Raw genomic sequence first — 18,412 nt, forward strand, 5'->3', positions numbered from 1 at the left:
GCAGACAACATCTAAAAAATTATGATGTTTCAATCTTCAAAAACTTTGGTTTTGTTTGCTGGGGCCAGCTACCAGAATCAATATGATAGTCCCAATTGTATTAATGATACAGCATGGTGTATTGATTGTTAAGTGCTTCCATGGTGAACTGTATTGGCTGATTTGGCCATGTGAAGGATTTATGTATTGGTATAAGTTCAATATATCTGAATGGCTTAAATGAGCTTATTCAAATATGGGAAACAGCTTTATTATTAAGCATATATAACAACTCTTTTCATGAAAATTCTGAGCATTAGTACATTACTCATACTCAAAAGATATATCTTTTTCAACCAGATATGGAGTTATGCACATAGTCTTGGTATATGACCTTTGTCACATACATCTCTATCTCTATGTCTGTCACATATTTACTATCTATAACTTGCATTTTCATTTTCTTACTGATGTCTTTTGAGGAACAGAAGTTTTAAATTTTGATGAAGTCCAATTTCTCATTTTTTTAAGCTTATGGTTATTGCATTTTGTATGTAAGATATCTTTTCATACCGCAAACTTAAAAAGATATTCTTCTCTGGTTTCTTCTAAAAAAGAACTTAATTGTCCAGCATCTTTTAAACTGTTCTTTTGGCTTCTCACATCGATGAGGTCTATAATTTCAATTTTATCAGAGTCACTTTTTTAAATCTTAAATATAATGATGTGACTTATCCTTCCTCCACCAATTTCAACCTTATTAGGCCTATTTGCTATCATCTTTCCAAACTCTTAACTTGGTTTACAGATCACTTCATCATGTTTTTCTGTCTCAAAGGAAATTCTTACCTCTATCCTCATACTCTAATACTTTGTATTAGCTTTCCCAAACCATGTATGGTTTCCTCAAATCACCACATTCTCCTTTACTTCTGGACTATTACAGTTTCTCTTTGGGACTATCTTTTTGCCTGTTTATTCCTCTCTTCACCTAGGTAACTGCTACTTGTCTCTCAATCTTTATTTCAATGTCACTTTCCCTGGAAAGCCTTTATGATTTTTGAAGACTGGTGCCTTTCCCACATGGTTCCATAGTGCTTTAGGATTTCTGTAGTATTCTGTACTGGTTATGTACTAGCTGTGTTTCTCACTCCAAGTTCCTGGAAGGCCAGGGATATGTCTTGTTTACTATGGTGTCTGCAGTGCTCAGAGGAGTTCTTATTACATAGAAGGGGTGATGGAATATCTTAGATGGTGGGTAAGGCAGGTGAAGATAGCAGCTGTGACCAGTAAACTTGGTTCCTTGAACCCACCATCATTTATAGAAGATTTTTGGTAACTGTTTGATTTGCTTTCCATCTTGGTATAACATTGAACTTTTTTTTAATGTTTATTTTTGAGAGAGAGAGAGAGAGAGAGAGAGAGAGAGAACGAGCAGAGGAGGGGCAGAGAGAGAGGGAGACACAGAATCTGAAGCAGGCTCCAGGCTCCCAGCTGTCAGCACAGAGCCCAACTCGGGGGCTGAACTCAGGAACGGCAAGATCATGACCTGAGCCAAAGTCAGATACTTAACTGACTGAGCCACCCAGGCACTGCTTGGTGTAGCATTTTAATACATGGACACATATTTATTATGGAAATTTTAGGAAAGAATACAGAAAAAAATGAAATTATCCATTATACTACATTCTATAGCTAATAACTGTTAATATTTTGTTGTAATTTCCTTCCAGTCATTTTTAGTTGTATATGTGCCTTACATGTTATTTAAAAATAGAACTTAGGGGTGCCTGGGTGGCGCAGTCGGTTAAGCGTCCGACTTCAGCCAGGTCACGATCTCGCGGTCCGTGAGTTCGAGCCCTGCGTCAGGCTCTGGGCTGATGGCTCGGAGCCTGGAGCCTGTTTCCGATTCTGTGTCTCCCTCTCTCTCTGCCCCTCCCCCGTTCATGCTCTGTCTCTCTCTGTCCCAAAAATAAATAAAAAATGTTGAAAAAAAAAATTAAAAAAAAAAATAGAACTTAAATTGAATAGCATATACAGTTTTAAATTTTAATCACTGTATCCTAAATAACCCCCCAAATAAATCCATACATGAGATATGACCAAAAACAATGATAATTAAAATACATAAACTCATATTTTTATATCCAAATTATTATTACTCCCCTCAGAAAGCTAATGATTTTGCAGTTGCTGAAACATTTTTGGGCCCACTCTTTGGAATTATTTTCAGAGCCAAAGAAATATAATTTATTTAGAATCACACTTCATTTTTGATCCAAAACTTATCCATTTATTCAACAAATACTTGTTGAGTTATAGCTACTATTTAAGGTTCTAGAGAGTCAGTTGTGAACAAGACACAGTTCTCTCTCTTCTTGGTTACTTTTTATTATTAAGAATTTGGGTAATAATTGTCCACTCTCAGAAAATTAAATCCATACTCAAAGGATGATTATTTGCTATGATTAATGATATTAAAAATAGTACATTACTATTTATTAAATAACTATCATAATCCTTCAAAAATACATTTATTAATGGCATATATAGATATTTATGTATATATGTGTATATATATATATATATATATATATATATATAGTTGGAATAAGTCACTATTTTTAAAGTGACAACAGCGATTGTGAATGAAGCTAAGTAAAATACACAGTTAAGAAAATTAGTAATATTATTTTACAGTGTGATCTCACATAAAAGTGCCAAATAAGCACTTTTTTCATGATTTCCTTCAGAACTGAAGCTTTTGTGGATAAGTTGAATTTGAAATGAATTTTGAAGAAGGACAAATATATAGAAAAGAAATGAACGATGGGTAAATTTTTCTTTTTTTTTTCTGTGTGTGTGTGTGTGTGTGTGTGTGTGCACGCGCGCGGAGGTGAGAGGTAATGAGCTGAAGTGGGAAATGCAAGGCTTATTTGGTTAGCAGAAAGTATGAATAGGAGAATGGGATGAAATTTTATCAGTGGTTTTCAATTAAGGGTCACATCAGAATTACCTAGGAAACTTTCAAAAACATGCCTTGGGCTATTCTGATAACTCCTTGGGCCTATTTGATACAAAGTTCTCTTTTTCTGGTCAGCTGCTCACCTCTGACTTTGCAATAGGGAAGAGAAGGGGTGGATACAAGTAGTTACCATGTTTTGCTTGAATGAACCCCCTCGGCAGTCAGTGGACTTTAGTTTCCAGGTTAAGGAATTTAGACATTCTTCTATTAGCAACTGTGATATATTGTAGGTTTTGACCCATGCAGTTGAAAGGAGAAGGGCTGTGTTTCAGGTAGATCAATGTTTTGGTGGTTTATAATCATGTTGTAGCTTTTCTGTTACAGAGAAGGTAGGAATACAATATACTGCTTTTTAAACAGGAATAATCATTTAATTTCTGTGTAAATGAGACTGTAGTAATATAAAGCCTTTTCTAATGAAGGCTTTTATCGGATGTTAAAATTTAGATACGTTTCCTTCTTAATTGTTCAAAAGTTGACTGTGAACCTGTGCAAGTAGGTTACTGCTGTTATTAGAACTGTTATAAAAGATGGCTATTTTAAGCAAATAGAGCAATCACCTGTAATGCTTATGCCCTCAACTGATAAAAGACCCAAAGGAAAGAAATTCAAATTCATTTTCTTTATTACTTAAGCATTTTCTGAGAAGACAGCATCAGTTTAAGGCTTAAGGAAAGAATGAAAAGTAACACTTAGCTCAGTCCATATAATTGGTTTTTATGAACTAATGGATTGGAATAAAGGTAGTATGATGTGGCACTACCCCTGATTTGTTCGTTAAACTTAGGCAAGGAACAGATTCTTGGTGCCTCAATTTTCCAAAACTTCTATAGGACTAGGATAATATGCCATTTTACACTTCTCATATGATGGTTCTGAGAATCCTTTCAAATGGTTATTTTCAAATTATATAGCCACAACAGCAAAGGTGAGCTTCCATTTATGTTTTATCTTCTTTTTACCTTTATAAAAATTTTAAAGTTTAATTTGCTATTGCTGCAAATGCAATACAGCAATGAGAATAGTTTCTTCACATTTGGAACAAATTTCAGGGCTTCAAGTGAAAGAAAGTTTGTTGTATAAATATGTTTCAAATGATTTAATACTAATTAGGCTAGTTACTTGAACTGAGAAATAGTTGCAAAATAATTACTGTTACATTATATGAAGAATAAATTAGAAATATCTACAAACTACCTGGCTTTGATATTCCTGAAGAAAAGCATAAAAAAAGATGATATTTTTAGTGTTCAGGGAGTACATATCCATTCATTCATTCAACAAATATTTTAGCCCCTATTATGAACCAGCCATTGTTTTAGACAATGGGGTACAGCAGGGTATGAAACGGAATAATTGTGGCCCAAAAATGTGCTTCCAGAATAATCATGTTTGCCTTATTCTCTTTAATTGCATTTTAATATTTTAAAAATAAACGTTTGGGCGGTTGTGACAGAACAATATGTGGCAAAATGCATGTTTTCTAGTCTATCTGCAGGAGTCTGCAAAGCCTTTGATGATATCTATTTGCTCATGGAAACTGATGCTTTTGGTCCTATGTCTGCATATATAGTTACAGCCTAATTAATCATACCAATAAAACAATTGAATGTACATTAAATTTGGCTTATTTTAGTTCTTTTAAAATGTTTTGTTTACTCTGATAATCAATCATGTTTGTAACAATATTTTGAGTTTTTGAAAGGAAAGATATTTTATTTTATAATTTTTATTGCCTTTGCTTCAGAGCATAAAGTTCTATGAAGACAGCAATTTCTCTCGATTTAAGCAATGTACAAACAAAATTGGATAAAGAAACTGAAAAATCTCACTGCGACTTGAGTTATCTTGCTGAACCTATGAGTTAAATATAAGAATATAAGAAATGTCACATTAGATTAAATTAATTGCCATGGAACATGCTATTTTATGAAAAAGCATGGAATTCGCTCTCCACAACATTGATCTACTTGAACATAATTATATTTTCTTAGTAATACATTACATATCAATTTTCCATAAATCAATTTTCTACAAAGGCCTTCTTTGATCCCATTTCTATTTTCAGTCAATGCTATCTCTTCAATTATGAGTCTGTTACCTCTTGTGTATGCCTCACTTCCATATTCCAATGACTGTGTAAACTCTACTTTTCAAAACACCCACTAGAATACACGATAATTTGGAATATGTGCCTGACTTATCCATCTCTTTCTTTAAAAAAAAAAACCTTATACTTGCTCACTTTGAAAAGTGTGAATTTTTAACTGATTATATGTGGAAAATTTTATAGCCTTTTGCTCATTTAAAATATAGACCAGTTCCTCTCTGATGTCCTTTATGATCGGAGAACAATGAAAACTGTGCATACATTCCTAAGAAAAATGATCACAATTTTGTTTATGGATAATACTGTTTTATTGCCATGGGAGAACAATGAGCATTTTGTTGTGTTTATTGTTACAGCAGCACATTAAATCATTGTCTTGAGAGAGTATGTTGAGTATTCTGTTGTGTGATCTCCATTGCATGTTGTATGAAATAGATTTTCCGAACCAAAATGCTCATAACACTTTGTCCCATGCTACAAATCACATGCTGAATGTAATATTCTACACTACCAGCACTGAATAAATATTCATACTGACAGCATTTCTGGATTCATGTACCTTTAACATACTTTGAACTTGTATAGATTACCATATATGCTTATATCAGTGTGATCACCTATATTTGTTAATTTGTATGTAGCTCATCCTCTTAGTAGTTTTTTTAGTCCTACTAATGGAAACTTCCCTTAGATGTCTCTACATGTATTACATCCTCCCTGCCTTGGTAAAGTCTAAATTTCTAGAAAGAGAAAGCATATTTAGCTGATCTTGTTTCTTCTTTCTCAAAGCCTTCCTTTTGCCTTATTTTTGTCTTTGTGCCTTCTAAAGTTGGTCTTAAATAATTATCAATGAATTTAATTGATAATATCTAATTGATATGTTTGAAACTAAAATCTTTTCATAACACCTCTGCTATATATTTTATACATATGTATAGACCTCCTATGTCAAAATCCCCAAGTTTTTCCTCTTTAAAATGATTTGTTTCAGCCAGCCTGAATGCAGTTTTTACTCAGACTGTATTGAAAACAAATAAATCTGAATGTTTAATTATTCTCTTAGTAGCAGATTCTTTTCCAAGCTATGTAAATATTAAAAATATTCAGCTTTGAGCAGTGCACATTGAGGCTAAATGTGGACTTCAGAGACATTTCTTTCTCTAATCCTGCAAATCATGTTTAATGTTTTATATATGCACAGGAATTTTTGTACATTCACCGAATCTATGAAATCTTCCAAGAAAATAATATTTAGGGCTTATCTTACTAGAATAGCATTATCTAAAATGGAACTTAAATGGCTATCAGAGGAAGTGAGATACTGTGATGCTCTGTGAACACCTTTGTCTTGCTCTTCTTAGAGCAGACATCTTCCTAAGAGCACAGGTCTTTTTACTAAATCATTTTACTAAAATCATTTTACTCTATGTGTGAAGATAGAAACTTCTTCCTATCTTCCTTGAGTAAACAAACTATTACTTCTAGAGCCAAGAACATATAGGTCTAAAGGCTATTACCTGGTTCAGTGCGTTATTTGTGGAAAAAGAAAAAAAAGTCCTATCCTCTTTATGTTGTCTAATTAAAGTCCAGAAAAATCTGACACCTGGGGAAAAAGACCAGAACCAGAACAAGAAAGAGGATCTGTCCTTGACAGGAAGTATTGTTTTCTTTCCTAAGTTTCATGGAACACACTAGAAGAGTATTTAAAACTGCCACATGGAATTGCCACTTCCAGATGGACATGGCACCAGTCCATAGGAAATGATGACATAAGCAAGGTGATTATAAAGGGACTCACATAAGTTGATCTTTCTTTTCTGCAGATGACACAGATAGAAAGCTTTGAGCCAGAGTGGAAAGGCACACTGTCACTTGCCTTTCCCCTCTGAAGAAGCTGGGACACATTCTGCTCAGCCAACATGTTCCCCTAGGAATGTGATTTAACTTCCACTTTTCACACAGAATGAAGCAACACTGGAGACCTGTCGGGAGGGTGATAGCAGCCTGGGAGGAATTTGGATAAGTGTTTTTCACTCCACTGTTTTCATGTGACTTGACTCTCCTCTTAATTTAGTTACATCTTGACCTGGAAAATGCAGCCAATGTTTGTCTCTGTTCATTTGGCTTACCTTGATTCATCATGTGCATACCCCTCTTTCCCCTACTCTCACCGTATGCAGACTTTCCCCTGCAACCTACTAATAGACTTTATCTAAATGTCTACACATGTATTAACTGTCTCCCTCCGTAGGGCCTTTACTTCTAGGTAAAGGACATGTATTTGGGTCCTTGAAATATATACAAAGAATATTCACCTAAAGCATCCTAAGAGGCTCCCCACTCTTTTCATCAGATCTGACTATTCATATATCTGGCAGCTTCTATAAGAACCCTCTGTTAGTAGAGGAATTAAAATTTCTCACTTCTCCCTAGGTTTCCCCCCCTCACCCCACCATCAAACGACTGATTTTTATGCGTGAGATAATAGACAAGCCTTGGGTGACCTGTTTTTTTCCCCCCTTCCCCCTCCCTCTTTTTCCTTGCGGTAAAATAGTGCTGAAGAAAGAGGGCACTAGTGTACAGCCCAGATCGCATCCTTGCACCGTCTGGCTTAGAGCTGAGGCGTCTGCGAACCGAGCGTGGCCCGAGTGGTGTTCTGGCCCGAGGACCATAGCGCTGTCTATCCGGATTCAGGTACGTCTCAAGTCCAATTCTCCAAGCAGACCCAGGTAAGCAGACACCTCTGGGCGGTGAAACCCACCCACAGTGGCAGACATAGTTGCAGTCTGTGGGATTTCCTCTTGATCTCAGAGGCATCCCCGCTTATTTCTTTTAGTCCAGCATCCCCGGGAAGCGTCGGGACCCGTGGATGCCTGGGTTACCTTCCTCCTGCCTGGCTCACCTCATGCTCTCTCTCCCCGCCCGCTCCCTTAGCTCCTTTCTTGTCCGACTCTCACCTTGAGAAACGGAGCCGGGAGGAACGAGAGGGAGCCAACTTCAGCCCCAGAGGCGGCTGAGATTTGGCGCCTCTACCCCCGAAGCGGTCGGGTTTGAATATACCTGCAGGAGCACTGGCTGCAAGGCAAAGAGAATCAGGATGGAGGGGTGGTGGGAGGCGAAGGAAGGGGTGTGTGTGTGTGTGTGTTTATGTCTGTGTGTGTGTGTGTGTGTGTGTGTGTGTGTGTGTGTGTTTGTGTGTGTGTAAAGAACCCAGGGAGGAGGGTTAAAAGAGCGAAGTCGGGGGTGGGGTGGGGGGGTGTCAAAGAATTGCAACTCGATGGTCGAAGCGTCCGCTCCAGGCCCTGCAGGGGAATGTTTCCGCAGCTGGACTGAGCACTGTCCAGGGTTCTGAAGGAGGCAGAGCTTGAGCTACCGCTGCAAGAGCTACCCAGAAGCTCCCCTCCGTTCCCTTTCTAGAAATGTGCAAAGCCAAAGGTCCCGATTTAGGCGGGTGCAGGGGCCCCCTCCGCCCCCTCTCTCCACCCTCCATCGCGGGCATCAAGTTACCTTATCTGCACCCTTTCTCCCTGAACATCTACAGTAAGCCTGACTTCTTGGGTGTGTGTATGGGGGGGGGGGGGCGGGGGTGTGGGAGACATACCAAACTCCGACATGCTGAGACTTTACCAGACGTTGCCTTAGTAACTAATATGGATTTCCTCAAGCTGGGAAATTATATTTACTACTCGGTTTGTATGTTGAGGTCTTTTCAACCCCTTTAATTTAAAGTAAAAGGTGCATTCCTTTTTTGCGTTCATCTTGAAGTAGTGCTTCCACCCTCATAATGAGTTTCCAAATTTCTTCTGGGAAAAAGTTGATCTTTTCAAATCCGGAAAGTTCTCTAAGGCTGGAAGACCTAGCTCCTCCTCTCCTTTATTCCCCTTCCCCCCCCCCCCCCAAGTCTGTAAGTGTAATGGGTATTTGGGGACCTGAAAGAGGCTTGAAGCTGGAGGAGGGGGAGGGTCGGTGGGACTCTGCGCCTCCAGGGACCGATGAGGGCACTGCGGGCAGGACGCACCATGTCCTGCCTTGACCACAGCTGTCTCCCAAGCTGTCCCTCCGGCCGCTATCATGTGTTGAAATGGACCGGGCAACTATTAACATCACTGACCCAGAGTTTTGAAACAGGTCTTGTGATAACGGAGCTTTGATTTTCTTCCTTTTTTTGTCGGCAGCGTCCAGCTCACGGCTGCCACCACGATGCCCATTGTACTCTTGACCAGTTTACTTTGATGCACCGGTGAAGAAGGGGGCTCGAATTCCCCTTTTAGAAGCGTCTCCAGGACACGGAGGTGGTCGTGGAGGACTAGGTGGCGGAGGAGGGGAAGGAGGCCGGGGTGCAAGCGGCGAAAGTGTTGAACCAGCGGTGTTGGCGAGCAGGACCGAGCAGGGAGAGGCAGGCGTCGGGTGTCTGTCTACGCTGTGAGCGCGCAGAGCCGGCTGGCAGGACCAGCGTGGGAACGCGGCCAGCAGGCTGTGGACCGCGTCCTCAGCACAATGGTCCGGCTCCTCTTGGTTTTTTTCCCAGCGATCTTTTTGGAGATGTCCCTTCTTCCCAGAGGACCCGGCAGGAAAGTGTTGCTGGCGGGAGCCTCGTCTCAGCGCTCGGTGGCCAGAATGGACGGAGATGTCATCATTGGAGCCCTCTTTTCAGTCCACCACCAGCCTCCGGCCGAGAAGGTGCCTGAGAGGAAGTGTGGAGAGATCAGGGAGCAGTATGGCATCCAGAGAGTGGAAGCCATGTTCCACACGTTGGATAAGATTAACGCGGACCCGGTCCTGCTGCCCAACATCACTCTGGGCAGTGAGATCCGGGACTCCTGCTGGCACTCCTCCGTGGCTCTGGAGCAGAGCATTGAGTTCATCAGGGACTCTCTGATTTCCATTCGAGATGAAAAGGATGGGCTCAACCGGTGCCTGCCTGACGGCCAGTCCCTCCCCCTAGGCAGGACTAAGAAGCCTATTGCCGGTGTGATCGGCCCGGGCTCCAGCTCCGTAGCCATTCAAGTGCAGAACCTGCTTCAGCTCTTCGACATCCCACAGATTGCATATTCTGCCACAAGCATCGACCTGAGTGACAAAACTTTGTACAAATACTTCCTGAGGGTTGTCCCTTCTGACACTTTGCAAGCAAGGGCAATGCTTGACATAGTCAAACGTTACAATTGGACCTATGTCTCTGCAGTCCACACAGAAGGTAGGCATTGCATTTGGGAAAGAAAGGTACAGAGGAAGCGAGTATATTGCATGATGTGCCTTTATGATCATAATACTGCCCTCCACCCCCCATTTATTTCCTGCACTGTGGGCAACAGACTTTACCCTTGTCAGTACACACCCACCCAGGCATTACCTTTGATCCTCCTTCTGTAATTATAGTGGAGGAAAACTGTGTCCCATGGTGTTTTGGGGGATAGTAGGAACCTATAAGATACAAACTCTCCGTGAGTAGTATCCAACTGTAGTTTTTGGGCTACATGTTTGTCTCACATTCTGAGTTTGTGTTTGAAAGGCTTGTTTGCCCAAGGTGGTATACTACCCTTAAATGACTGGCTGTGGTTTTCCAAGCTTCACAGACTAATCCAATATGAGCAACTGGGGAAACAAACAAAAACAACAAAACTTGCTGTCACCTAAATTAGTCTTGAAAGCTTTATCTTGTCTCGAACAGCTGAAGGTGCTTCTTTGTCCTAGTGTGTGGTTCCCCTTCTTTCACATACAAAGCTTCCTTGGAATGTTGGATTCATGGGTCCATCTTCCTCTGTATATCAGAAACTTACTTCAAATTCTAGGGTGCCTCAGATACAAGGGAAAAGTAAATAGTTTAAATCATATATTTATTTTCTTTCTATTAAGTATGTTAAAATTATCCAGATGCCCTCACTCCTCCCAAGAATTATCTTGTTTTATGAGATATAGCACTGGTGACCTCTTAGATTTGAGTTTGGTTTCTAGTCTTTTTCTTCTAATACGATGATTTTGCTCATTAGAATTTAGTTAGATCAGTTACTAATAAAAGGATAGTAGAAATTAGGTTTAAAATGGCTTAAAAAAGAAATAGATTTATTTGAGGTTAAAAACTTTGATTTTTATAGAGTCTTACATGAATTCTCAAAGTATTTTTTTTTTAAGATTTCCCTTACTCTCCTTCTCTCAGCCTATGCAGATTTGGGGATAAAATGAGACTTTTGAGTCATTTACTCTTAACTCCCTTGTTAGGTCTATAAAGAAACTGAGACCTGGATTAAATATTAATTGCCTACGGCAATTCACACACACACACACACACGTGTGCGCGTGCACACACACACGTGTGTGTGTGTACATATATATATATGTTAGCATATGGAAGAGAATCTTGAGAATATTGCTGCATTCATATTTTTAAATATCAAATTATTAAAAGAAAGGCCAGGAAAGAAAGGCATGACTTCATGTTCTTGCAACAGTTACACAATATTCAGCCACTGGTGTGAACTCTGATTTCAAAATTAAAAAGCATTCTTACTGATGTGGTTATATGGTGATTATTAATGAAAACCAATGCTTTAATTTATAAAGGGAGCAGAATTTTCAGGACAAACAAACAAAAACAATGTAGAATTATGCATTATAATTTTGGAATTTGCCTTTGGGGGAAAAACTTTCTGCCGCAATATTGTGACTTTTAACAGCTGACTCATATTTCTGAATCTTGATTTTTAATAGTGAATGGCATATCTCTTTTTCAACAAAATCTCATATAACTATTTTAAGAAACAATTTTAGGTTCAAATGCTAATCTCTTGCATATTAATGTTTAATGTTAATTTCCTACATTTTTAATGTTTAACATAGTTTCCTCTGGTGCTTAGGTGGAACATCTTGAAAGCACAAATTGAAGATGTGTTAATTATCAGCATTAGATCTCTTTTAGAGAGATCTAGAGGCAAAATTAGAGAGATTTAGAGGCAAAATCTAGATGGAATGTGATTTATTTAAATATTAAATAATTCTCCCTCCGTTGAGCTAGGTAATAGTTTATAGATACTAGAAGTATAAATTCCTCTTTCCAAAACTAATAGTTCATTACTTTCATACCCTAGTTTTATTTCCCATATTTTATTATAACATCATTTTATGTTGGGGTAGTGAAGAGTAAAGACATCCCTATCCATCTTCAATTTGTTTTTCAGTTGCATCACTTTGCTAAAAATAATTGCTTATAGTGGGTTGCTTTCTGACAAGTAGAATTATGTTTTTGGAAAATTAATTTGACTTGTGTTTGCCAATTTTGTTCAGGAAGGGATAATATTAAAATTTCACCCTATATTAGTTTGGATTACTTTATTTCCTTTCTGCCTTCTGACTGATTTTATGCGGCAGAGATTATGTCTCCATACTATTGTAGTAGTTGATTCTAGACTACGTTGTGTTCATAGAGCAGTGTCACAGCTAACTTTCGTGTCTATTATCAAGAGATGACGCCATTCCCCTACCTTTTACATATGATCTTATTTCCTCTCAGGGAGAATTTGTTCCTATTCTTATTAGACATAATATGTATGGAAATGAAATTGATTTTATTTTCTTCTATCTGCAAAGAAACTTAACAGTCTCTTTTGTATAAGCACCAGCTGAAAATTCATTTTTCCTGAGGTTCTGCCCTCCTGCTTCTCAGGGACCCATGGTGTACTGGCCTGCAGGCATTTCCTTGCATCATTTAGTAATTTTCCTGCCTTCAGACTGATGGGGTCACCTACTGGTGACAGTTCCTTGTCAAAAAGCAGCTAAGACCACATATCAGTGTTGTCTCTGCCATCTGGGCACTATTCAGGAAAGAGGCCAGTTTGGATATTAACAATTTGGAGCTTAGACATTCTGGAACCTCCAGTGACCTTCACCTCTCCTTTCCAAATTAGCCATTCTGTAGTAAATTTATCATCATAATTTTTTAAATTAGAAGTTAAGTTAGCATAGTTAAGCTAGTATTAGAAGAATAGCTCGTATAGTTAAGCTAGCATTGTATAGTAAAAGTACTAAGTGACTAGATTAGTGTACCTTCATTTCCATGGTTAATTTTGATGGACTTTACAATCACAATTGGGGCATCCTATTATTTGAATGTCCCAACTGTTTTTATAACCCTTTCTTCTTTCATTTTATATCAAAGTTAAGCTGGGAGATATTTTCTGTTTGCTTTCTAAACCAGCTAGAATTCCATTGTAATATTCTTTTACATACTTTTCACTCTTCTGCCACATCATTTGCACCACACTTAACCTCTGGTCATGACAACTGTTGGTTTACCTGGCATCAAAGAGTATTGGTACACGTGAAGGTACCTGCAGTAAGCTCTCCAGAAAAATTTTCAGGATAGTCACTGAGGAGAGTATTGAAAGAGGATCCGTCGAAGGGTAGGTACTGAAGCAATAGAGCCTTATTCACAGATAAAGATTGAGTGCATTTTGGAGCAAGTTACTCACCTGGACTGTGTGTCTTTAAATATGCTAGGCATAAAATACAAAAATAGCCTACTTCTGTGAAGAATATCTTGGCCAAGGACACTGGATTTTATCCTTGTGATGAAATGCAGATTCCCCATCAAGAATCAAATTTATCATTTCAAAAAGTTATAGAAGGCAGCACTTGAATGTAATTCTAGCTGATTACATTAAAAGCATTGAACGAATCCAATAAAGAATATTCTTTAAGTAGCTTCAAAAAGTTTTTTTTTTTTGACTGGGTACATTTTCATTTGTTTTAAGCCTTTCTGTGTCAGTATTTTGTCTTATGTGTCAGAGGAGTGTTGTTATCATAAAGGACTTAATTATGCTGGTATACAGTGCCCTTCACTGTAAGGTGCTTTTTTGTTTACAGTTACATTTTTCGTTGTAGTGCGCCTTTTTTTTTTTTTGATGCTTGCTTACATTTTATATGAAATTGGCCTTTTTGAGGGCTTCTTTTCAAAATCTTTTTTCTTCTTAAAACCCTTTTTCTATTTGATATAAAACTTACTTTAGCAGTCCAATGGCATCAGAGGAAAATCCTCCAAAGTCAGTGAACTATTACTTTAGGTAATGAAGTTACATATAAGAGTTTTATTTCTACCAAATATTGTATTTTCTATCTATGCCCCCGCAACTTTCTTCATATCTTTCTTATCTTGATTCCAACCTATTTCACAAAAAGTTACCTTAATAGTTGCTCCATTTTGTCACAAAATAAGGAACAGCAGTGTCATCAAAGGTTATTTAGGTTAATCAATTAAAGATGCTTAAAACACCACGATTACATCTTTCCCAAGAAGCAGTTCCCATATACGCTGAGTTTCCTATTGGTGATTAGGATTTCTAATATGAGTGAGAGAATATAGGACTTAAATTCAGAAGCAGTATTTCACCTACTAGTCTGCTTTTCTGTATAATGACCTGACTTTCTGAAATTTCCACCAATTCTCCATCAACCACTGGGAGTCATCCGAAACAATTTAAATTCCTCTTCCTTGTGATATTTGCCATCAGTAAATCCTCTCTTTTCTGCTGGATCTCACCAGTTCTCTTGCCCATTTATTCTAGTTTTTAATTCCTTCATCATCACAAATAACTCAAGTAGATTTGAGATAAGTTCTTATCCAAAAGTGTTCTAAAACATATGTGCTGCTGCTAGGCTGTATCTCCTTCTTTTTGTGCTTGAGCAGTTATTAATATTGGTATTGTTATTATATCTGAGAGTAAGACTTTACTTTTTGTTTCCTTTTAAATATAAAATTATTAGCTTAAATTGACCTTATCAGTAAGTTCTGGGGTTTGATTATTTAATTCATTTTAGCATCACCATAAGACCAGCTTTGTGTCCTCAGGATTTAATTATATACATTGAGACTAAGTAAGGGAGGGTCAAGTGTAAAGTCCCATAGTCTATCACCAGCAAACTACTTCCTGGCTGACTCTGGTGGTCATTCAGTCTTCATGAATTCCCTTGACAGTATGCTTTTCCATTATATACTGTACTACTTTATAGATAAATCAATCAATACAAGTAATTTAAATGAAAAGCCATCACAATAGTCACTCAATTCTAATTGAAGATATGCTATACAAAAATATGTAAAAAATGTAAAGGCTTGGTCTCAGTTACTAAGTACTTTACACTGTAAAGAGGGTACAGTTGAACACATGTAAACCAAATAAAGTATAAGTGCGGACATTTAGAAACATGAATTTATACATGTTTAGGGAACACTGGAAGAAAATATTGGTGAGGATAATTGGTGAGAAAAAAGCCACAAAAAAGGGAATTTTGATAAGTGTTTTTTTTATATGACATTTCTTTTAAAAGTTAGAAGCAGTAGTAAGAATGTCCCCATGATAAAATAAGCAGGTTAGCTTGTCTGGAGTGGAGAGTGTGGTCCAATAACTAATAATAAAGATAGCAACTCAACTTGGATTCTTATGTTTTGTGACTGTGAATGCTTATTAATTTGAAGGACAAAAACTGGAGAATTTTGAAGCATGTGCCAGAGAGTTTTGGTTTCAAGAAAGATATACCCAAGCACAGTTTGATGTGATTCAAAAATAATTAAAGTGAATTTTACTGAAATATGTAGGGGAGATCCATTAAAAGGAAGGGCGAAAACTAACTGTGAAAATGTTAGTTATTGTGGAATTCTAGCTACTAGGCTGTTGAAATAGTTGGCAAAAATAAAAGGTGTTCCTTTGTCAATGATAAGGAGGAGTCCAAGCTATGCCTAGTCTTGTAATCCTGGAGGACCAGGAGAATTTTGGTGTAATTCACAGGCGTGTCATGAGTAGGTTTCACAACCATGATTCTTTAGGTTTAAACAACATGGACTAAGACTTAATATATTTAATATATAATTATATCAGTGTGTAACTTGGGTAAGAGCACATACATTATTAGCAGGCATGGGTATGTGGACAAAAGAAAAACCAGGGATAGTTATGAGATACTCTATTTGTGATTTAAGAAAAAGGGTTCACATCCAAATAAAACCTTGTTCATCCAGAACCTTGATTCTCCAGCTGACTTACCTGGGTACTTGAGACTTGGCTTCTTTGACCTCCAACCCTTTACATTTTAAAAATTGAATTACTGTTGATATACAATATTATTCTAGTTTCAGGTGTGCAACATAGTGATTTGATGTTTTCATAATTATGAAATGATTATTTCCATAGGTCTAGTTACCCTCTCTCACTATACAAAGCTATTACAATATTATTGGCTATATTTCCTATGCTATACTTTATATTTTAAACATTTTACAAGCTGATCTTTGCAACCTATATAGTTCTCTGACTTTTTAAAAAGAGTGCTGGGTTTAATAGACACTTTCCTCAAATATACAAAGTAATCATTATGAATATCAGTTGCTACATGTGCTGGGACACAGTGGTAATCTTGAAGCCTGTTGAAAAATATAAAGCCATTTAGGGGCACCTGGGTGGCTCAGTTGGTTGGGCATCTGACTTCAGCTCAGGTCATGACCTCACAGCTTGTGGGTTTGAGCCCCATGTCGGGCTCTGCGCTGACAGCTCAGAGCCTGGAGCCTGCTTTGGATTCTATGTCTCCCTCTGTTTCTGTCCCTCCCCTGCTCATGATCTCTCTCTCTCTCTCTCTCTCTCAAAAATAAATAAACATTAAAAAAAAAAAAAAGAAAAATATAAAGCCATTTAGAGGCGCCTGAGTGGTGCAGTAGGTTAAGTGTCTGAATCTTGATCTCGGCTCAGGTCATGATCTCTGAGTGGTACAGTAGGTTAAGTGTCTGAATCTTGATCTCGGCTCAGGTCATGATCTCTCAGTTTGTGAGTTTGAGCCCTGCATTGGGCTCTGTGCTGATGGCATGGAACTTGCTCAAGATTCAGTCTCTCCTTCTCTCTGGCCCTTCCCTGCTTGTGCTTTCTCTCCTCTTCTCTCTGTCTGTCTCTCTCTCTCTCTGTCTGTCTCTCTCAAAAATAAATATATAAACTTTAAAAAATATATAAAACCATTTTTTCCTACCAAAAAATGTCCCCAGATTACTATACTTTTGAGTTTCTATATTTGTTATTTTTTTACTATATTGGCTAGCCTTATTAAACCATTTTATAAGTTATTCAGTCAGTATTTAGTGAACAGCTATTATGTGCAAGGAATTAAGGTGATGTTCAAAGATGACAAAAAAGAGATATCTTTATTATTTTGAGAACGATTGAACTCTTCTTGATTCTTCTGCCATACCATCAATCACTCTGTGACTTTATTAGCTTTGGAATAAATTTTTCAAGTAGCTGGCCTGCATAGGGTAGATGGTGATGGCAACTCCTATTTTATATTTCCCCCATCATGTGGCTTGGCAGTTCCCACTTCTCTTCACTTACTAAAATTTTTCTCCTAGGGATCTATGGTACTAATATACAATGACTGTTGTATGGATTTTTAATAACTTTCTAGGTAGTGGCTAGAGTGGCATCATCTTGAAGAAATTTGTCAGAAGCCGTATTTTCAGCATGCCCCATAGTAAGACCACAGAGGGGTGGGAAACCACAGTGGAGGACAGAATAGTTTCCTGGGTACCTAAAACCACTGAAAAAGCAACTCATCGTTAATGGGTTCTGATATTAGATTGGAAGCAACATCTTGGTAGGAGAAGGTTTTCAGAGAAGGTATAGTTGAAAACCAGAGTCAGGCTGAGATATAAAGGCAAAATGATGTGACTGTCTTGTCCATGAGAGGCCTATCATTGGATTAAAATTTTTATGCAGAAATATATATGTAACTTATGTATTCAGGTGTTATTTATTTATTCTATTTATTTTTCATGCCTAATTGTTTTCTTTTTTTTTTTAAATGTTTTTATTTATTTTTGAGACAGATAGAGACAGAGCATAAGCAGGGGAGGGGCAGAGAGAGAGGGAGACACAGAATCCAAAGCAGGCTCCAGGCTCTGAGCTGTTAGCACAGAGCCCGATGCGGAGCTCGAACTCATAGACTGGAAGATGATGACCTGAGCTGAAGTCGGATGCCCAACTGACTGAGCCACCCAGGTGCCCCATGCCTAATTGTTTTCTATGAATGTCTAAAACACTTAAGATCTAAATTTACAGGAAAAATTGTAATTTTAATTTCCTTCAATCTCACGGGAAGTTTTGCTTTCTTAAGCTTAAGACACTGTGGTACCAAATATAGTGTTAATGTTTTTATGAAGATAATTTATTGATTCAGGCAGAAATTCTCCTTTATCAATTTTAAAATTATCTGTTTTGGTCACTTCATGGCCAAGAAATTAAAGATTCGAGCTGATTATCTAAATGATC

At 37.8% G+C, this 18,412-nt stretch overlaps 1 protein-coding gene across 5 annotated transcripts in view; it reads left to right on the plus strand.

Annotated features, from left to right (window-relative positions):
* The first annotated feature begins 7,678 nt into the window (after window positions 1-7,678).
* The window catches only part of GRM1 (glutamate metabotropic receptor 1), a 421,006-nt gene continuing 410,272 nt past the window's right edge, over window positions 7,679-18,412 (plus strand). For 2 of the 5 annotated variants that reach the window (XM_058735556.1, XM_058735555.1), the window contains exons 1-2: window positions 7,697-7,843; window positions 9,290-10,311. In XM_058735556.1, the coding sequence (XP_058591539.1) occupies window positions 9,612-10,311 (700 nt within the window). In that variant the 5' untranslated portion in view covers window positions 7,697-7,843; window positions 9,290-9,611. Of the gene's footprint in view, window positions 7,844-9,289; window positions 10,312-18,412 lie in introns of all 5 variants that reach the window. The other 3 variants (XM_058735553.1, XM_058735554.1, XM_058735552.1) reach the window with 3 other exon arrangements.

Source organism: Neofelis nebulosa, chromosome 6, assembly GCF_028018385.1.
Source record: "Neofelis nebulosa isolate mNeoNeb1 chromosome 6, mNeoNeb1.pri, whole genome shotgun sequence".
NCBI lineage: Eukaryota > Metazoa > Chordata > Mammalia > Carnivora > Felidae > Neofelis > Neofelis nebulosa.